A 6,000-nucleotide genomic window follows, 5' to 3' on the forward strand; every position below is an offset into this window, starting at 1 on the left:
AAATAGGAAATGGGACAATTTGATATCTAGTGAAGCTGTAGCCTATTTCTCTAAGCCTGCCTTCAAACTTTGGACTGTTCTTTTTGCCAGACCATTGGATGATGGATGGTATAGAGCTGTCCTTACAAGTCGAATACCATTCAACTTCAGGAAATACTCAAACTCCCTCCTGGTAGATGATGGCCTGTTATCTAAGACCAACACTTCAGAGAGTCTATATGTTGCAAAAGATGCACACAGTTTTTCTCTCATCGTCCCCATGAAGGAATTCTACACACAGCTTTGTGTGGTATCCACAATGACTAAGGACATTCAGGTCATGAAAGAGCATATAACATTGTCCTTTAACTGAATCCAGAGCTTAGCTGGCCATTCCCACAAATGTGGGGGAGCTGCTGCCAATATTTTTGTCCTTGTTGGCACTAGGCATGACACTATCAATACTGCATTGAATCCTGACCACCAGACATAACTTCTCACAAACATCTTTATTTTGGAAATCCCTGATGTTCAGCCAGTATCTGGAGGAAACCTTTGCTTGGTACAATCATTCTTGCTCTCCATAATAATATGCCATTCTCTACCGTGACGTGATTTCTCCAGGTCCGAAAAGGCTTCAATTCTGGTTGTGATGGCTTTTTGGTTTCCCATCACCATCAGCTGCTTCAGTTTTGCCAGAACCTGATCTTTCTGCATCCAAAGTCTGATATTGTCAGCTGTAACTGGAAGCATGTCCTGAAACTTTAAAGCCACTACCGACTCTTCCAGTGGCGGTGCCACTGGTGGCGTATCTGCTAGCAGGAGGCAGCTCAATGCATTGGCATTTGTTACTTGGCCTTCCAGATAGTGTTCCAACTTGTAATATGCGCACCTAGTATTAGCCCATCACTGAAATCAATCTGAAGCAATGGACGGCACTGCCTTGTGTCCTCTTTATATACACCATAAAGGTATTGGTGGAACATCCTGACTCCAAATATGATTATCAAATCCTCCTTCTCTATCTCACTCTACATTAGCCAAAAGTCCTGGATGCATACGCTATTGGGCCACCTATGAGTTAATACTACCCTGATACCATATGGGGAGGCACTGCATATCAACACCAGATCTCACTTGGGATCATAGATTGCCAACATAGAACATAGAACAATACAGCTCAGAACAGGCCCTTCGGCCCACGATGTTGTGCCGAACATTTGTCCTAGCTTAAGCACCCATCCATGTACCTATCCAATTGCCGCTTAAAGGTCGCCAATGATTCTGACTCTGCCACTCCCACAGGCTGCGCATTCCATGCCCCCACCACTCTCTGGGTAAAGAACCTACCCCTGACATCCCTCCCCTATACCTTCCACCCTTCCCCTTAAATTTATGTCCCCTTGTAACACTCTGTTGTACGTGGGGCAAACGTTTCTGACTGTCTACTCTATCTATTCCTCTGATCATCTTATAAACCTCGAGCAAGTCACCCCTCATCCTTCGCCGTTCCAATGAGAAAAGGCCTAGCACTCTCAACCTATCCTCGTACATCTTTCCTAAAGTGAGGCGACCAGAACTGCACACAGTACTCCAAATGTGGCCTAACCAAGGTCCTATACAGCTGCAACATCACTTCACGACTCTTGAATTCAATCCCTCTGCTAATGAACGCTAATACACCATAGGCCTTCTTACAAGCTCTATCCACCTGAGTGGCAACTCCCAAAGACCTATGAACATAGACCCCAAGATCCCTCTGCACCTCCACCTTACTAAGAACTCTACCGTTAACCCTGTATTCCGCATTATTATTTGTTATTCCAAAGTGGATAACCTTACACTTGACAGGATCAAAGGGGTGTAATACTAAGGAACTGAAGAGCCTTCAACATGGAAAAGCAGCAGAGGCTGACTGAGGTAATCAAGGAAAGTAACAAGCTTCTCAATTTAGTGATTATGTGCTGCTGAACGTTTTCAATGTGTTTGTTTTACAGCCATGCAAGAAACAGAAAAAAGATGCAGAGGATTCCTATACAAAAACGATCACAAGCTACTTTTCACCAGTATCCAAATCCATTGACACAGCTTTTCCATCACCAAAATCCAGTAACATAATGGATTACTTCAAGAAAACTCCCGGACGAAATGTTGCTCCAATTGCATCCAATGAATGTGAAGGAAAGAATTCAGTGGTAACATCTGTAGACCATAATAAAGAATCAGTAGTGGTCTCTGAAGGGAAACCCCAAACATTAAAGGGGAAAAGACTCAGAAGAACTAACTTAAGTCGGAAGTTGAATGAATGCCAGAAGATTGTTGAGATCAGTGATACTAGTAACTGTAGTGTTGGAGAGGTGTGTGATGTAAGATCAGGCATTGGAGTTCTTGGGAGTGATACAGCTGCATTGATTGCTCAGCTTTGTGCAGAGAGCCAAGATATATTCACAGAGAATGAGGAAAGTGTGTAAATACTGAAGAAAAATACTCATTCAAGACCCCACCTATCTCTTCTGGCTCAATACACAGTCTCCCACTACTGTCCATGATTGGACCTACCCTGGTTCTCGTCATTCTCATGTTTCTCACATACGCATAAAATGCCTTGGGGTTATCCTTGATCCTATCAGCCAAAGGTTTTTCATGCCCTCTCTTGGCTCTCCTAATTCCTTTCTTCAGGTCCCTTCTGGCTATCCTGTATCCCTCCAACGCTCTGTCTGAACCTTGTTTTCTCAACCTTATGTAAGCCTCCTTCTTCCTCTTTACAAGACATTCAACCTCCCTTGTCAACCAAGGTTCCCTCACACAACCATCTCTTTCCTGCCTGACAGGTACATACATATCAAGGACACGTCGTATCTGTTCCTTGAAAAAGTTCCACATTTCCACGACGTCTTAGAGGACAATAACAGTTTCTTCATTTCCCTGAAAGCTATGGCTTTGCTACGCAACCATTTCTAAGACTGCCCCTTTATTAAGAGTTCATGCAAAGGTGCCAGGATGGAGGCCAGATTAAATATGAATTTTCCATAGTAAGTTACCGGCCCTAGAAAAGACCTAAGCACCGGTACAGACATGGGAGCTGGGGAACCTTTGACCTGCCTCACATTTTCTTCCAACAGGGGTAACTTGGTCTTGTCAACATTTATGAATCACATGGAATGCCTGAAAGACACTCATTTCCCTTCTGAGGGGTTTACTTACCTGGGAGAAATGTCTAAGGACTAAATCTAATTTCTCTAAGTGATCCTTATTGGTCTTCTCTGTTAGTAGCACGTCACCTAGATAAATGGCAACCTAGGAGAGACCTTGTAAAATGTTCTCCATCGTCTGCTGAAAAATTGCACAGGCTGACAATACCCAAAACGGCAGTTTCGTATATTGATACAAACCCTTATGTATGTGAATTGTAGCATACTACTGGGAATTCTCATCTCACCACAATTGCAAATATGCATGGCTTATGGTCAACTTCATGAAGTACATCCCTCCTGTCAGCTTGGCATATAAGTCATGTCTGCTAGAGATTTACCATTTGTTTAAAATCCCCACAAAGGCAAACTGACCTGTCAGGTTTCACAGTCAGTCTGACCGGTGCTGCCCATTCCACAAACTGGACTGCTCTGATGATTCCTTCGCTTTCCACCCTTCTGATTTCTGCCTCTTCATTTGTCCATGTGGCAAAGGGCACTGGGCAGGCCCTGCAGAATCATGGAATTTCTCCCTAGTCAACCTGCAATTGCTCCCACACACTGAGTCCAGACTTTGATGGCAGGATCAAATGAGTCAAGCTTCCCAATTAACGACTTGACACCAGAAATGCTTACCCCAACTCAAAGACAACTGTTGCAAGCACATTTCTTCAGGAGCATGGTTTTCTCTTGTCTCCACTGAAATAACTCCACAAAAGGTCAGTATTCCAATTCCATTTACATGTGGTGAGTCCTTGACACTGATCCAGCTTTCTCAGAGCCAACTCTCAGAATCAGCAGGATGTCTGACACTCCTGTTCTTATCTGTCAGCCAGGGCTCCCTGATCGGAGCTATTAATCTGGTCCAATCAGGAAACTCATATTCTATGAGCTCTATCTGACTGACCTTGTTAAAATTACTAGTCTTCCTCAAAAACATTTGAGACTGAGGATTAATTGAAAATTTCAAAACTGCTGTTGATTGTTTTGTTTGTCAAGTGGTTTATGGATAACAGAACCATGTTGGGCAAATGGAATTAAGATACAGACTGGTCATGGTCGAACTGCATGACAATACAGGCTCAAGGGTCTGCATGGCTTTGCTCCTGTTCTTGAAAATGCTCAGATTCTAACTTGAACTGAGTTAGTTCATCTCAGGTGGACAGTTCCGGGTGAGCCTGGAACTAAGGAGGGGCCAAAATCCTGTTTGGAAACGAGTGAAAAGGTGCAGTGTCTATCTGACATCGGGTTTCAGAGTCAATCATACAGGAAGGACAACCACAAGGCAGAAACTGTAAAACTATACCCCAGTCAAATGCAGTACTGATTGGAAATCTTGGTTAATTGAGGTAGAGGTACAGACTGCTGCAGTCATGTTGTTCTGAGTTCCTGATAGATGTTTATTTGTGCAGAATCACGAATGTATGGAAAGAAAGGGGTTAACTACACGAACATACAGCAGATGATTGGAGGGAGGAGACGCACTGAATCTGAGGATATAAATGCTGCTCTTGAGAACCTGGAGATGGTTCTACATGGTTAGACCTCATTTCCATAAACTCTGATTCTTAATCACAATTATTACATCCACATTCAGAATAATTTACATTCCAGTCCATATTCAAAATGATTGCGATTCCGATTGAGATTCAGGTTGATTCAGGATCACTTTCAGAATGATTCTGGTTCAGACTGATATTCCAAATGATTGCAATTCAGATTGATTCAGGTTCACATTGGGAATTATGCCAGTTCAGACTGATTTAGATTCATATTGAGATTCTGATGCAGTTTCGGATTCAAATTGGTTCATATTTAAACAATTATATAAATGATATTGAATCAAGAGGATGAAGGTAAGGTTGCTAAATTTGCAAATGAAACAAAATAGGCAGAAAAGTAAGTTGTGAAGAGAACATAAGAAAGCTACAAAGTGGATGAAGATCTGGCAAGTGGAGAAAATTTGGAAAATTGAAGAAAATATTGTTAATTTTGGCAGGAACAAAAAAGTATATTTGTCTAAATGGTGAGTGATTGAGGAGCTCTCAGGAGCAAAAGGATCTGTTGTCCATAAATTGAAAACTTTAATATGCAGATAGTAATAAGAAATGTTAATGTTTATTGTAAGGAAAATTTAATATTAGAACATATAACATAGAACAATACAGCACAGAACAGGCCCTTCGGCCCACGATGTTGTGCCGAACATTTGTCCTAGCTTAAGCACCCATCCATGTACCAATCCAATTGCCGCTTAAAGGTCTCCAATGATTCTGACTCTACCACTCCCACAGGCTGCGCATTCCATGCTCCCACCACTCTCTGGGTAAAGAACCTATCCCTGACATCCCCCCTATACCTTCCACCCTTCACCTTAAATTTATGTCCCCTTGTAACACTCTGTTGTACCTGGGGAAAAAGTCTCTGTCTACTCTATCTATTCCTCTGATTATCTTATAAACCTCTAGCAGGTCATCACTCAACCTTCGCCGTTCCAATGAGAAAAGGCCTAGCACTCTCAACCTATCCTCGTACGACCTATTCTCCATTCCAGGCAACATCCTGGTAAATCTTATCTGCACCCTCTCCAAAGCTTCCACATCTTTCCGAAAGTGAGACGACCAGACTGCACACAGTACTCCAAATGTGGCCTTACCAAGGTCCTGTACAGCTGCAACATCACTTCACGACTCTTGAATTCAATCCCTCTGCTAATGAACACTAATACACCATAGGCCTTCTTACAAGCTCTATCCACCTGAGTGGCAACTTTCAAAGATCTATGAACATAGACCCCAAGATCCCTCTGCTCCTCCACCTTACTAAGAAC

The 6,000-nt window shown here is 42.6% G+C and overlaps 1 protein-coding gene across 1 annotated transcript in view; it reads left to right on the forward strand.

Moving 5' to 3' along the window:
* itgb4 (integrin, beta 4) overlaps nucleotides 1-6,000 on the forward strand; it is a 137,303-nt gene that overhangs the window by 111,195 nt on the left and 20,108 nt on the right. Inside the window, exon 31 of the mRNA XM_043715209.1 lies at nucleotides 4,583-4,708. Coding sequence (XP_043571144.1) covers nucleotides 4,583-4,708 — 126 coding nt within the window. The remainder of the gene's footprint in view (nucleotides 1-4,582; nucleotides 4,709-6,000) is intronic.

This window comes from Chiloscyllium plagiosum, chromosome 24, assembly GCF_004010195.1.
Source record: "Chiloscyllium plagiosum isolate BGI_BamShark_2017 chromosome 24, ASM401019v2, whole genome shotgun sequence".
NCBI lineage: Eukaryota > Metazoa > Chordata > Chondrichthyes > Orectolobiformes > Hemiscylliidae > Chiloscyllium > Chiloscyllium plagiosum.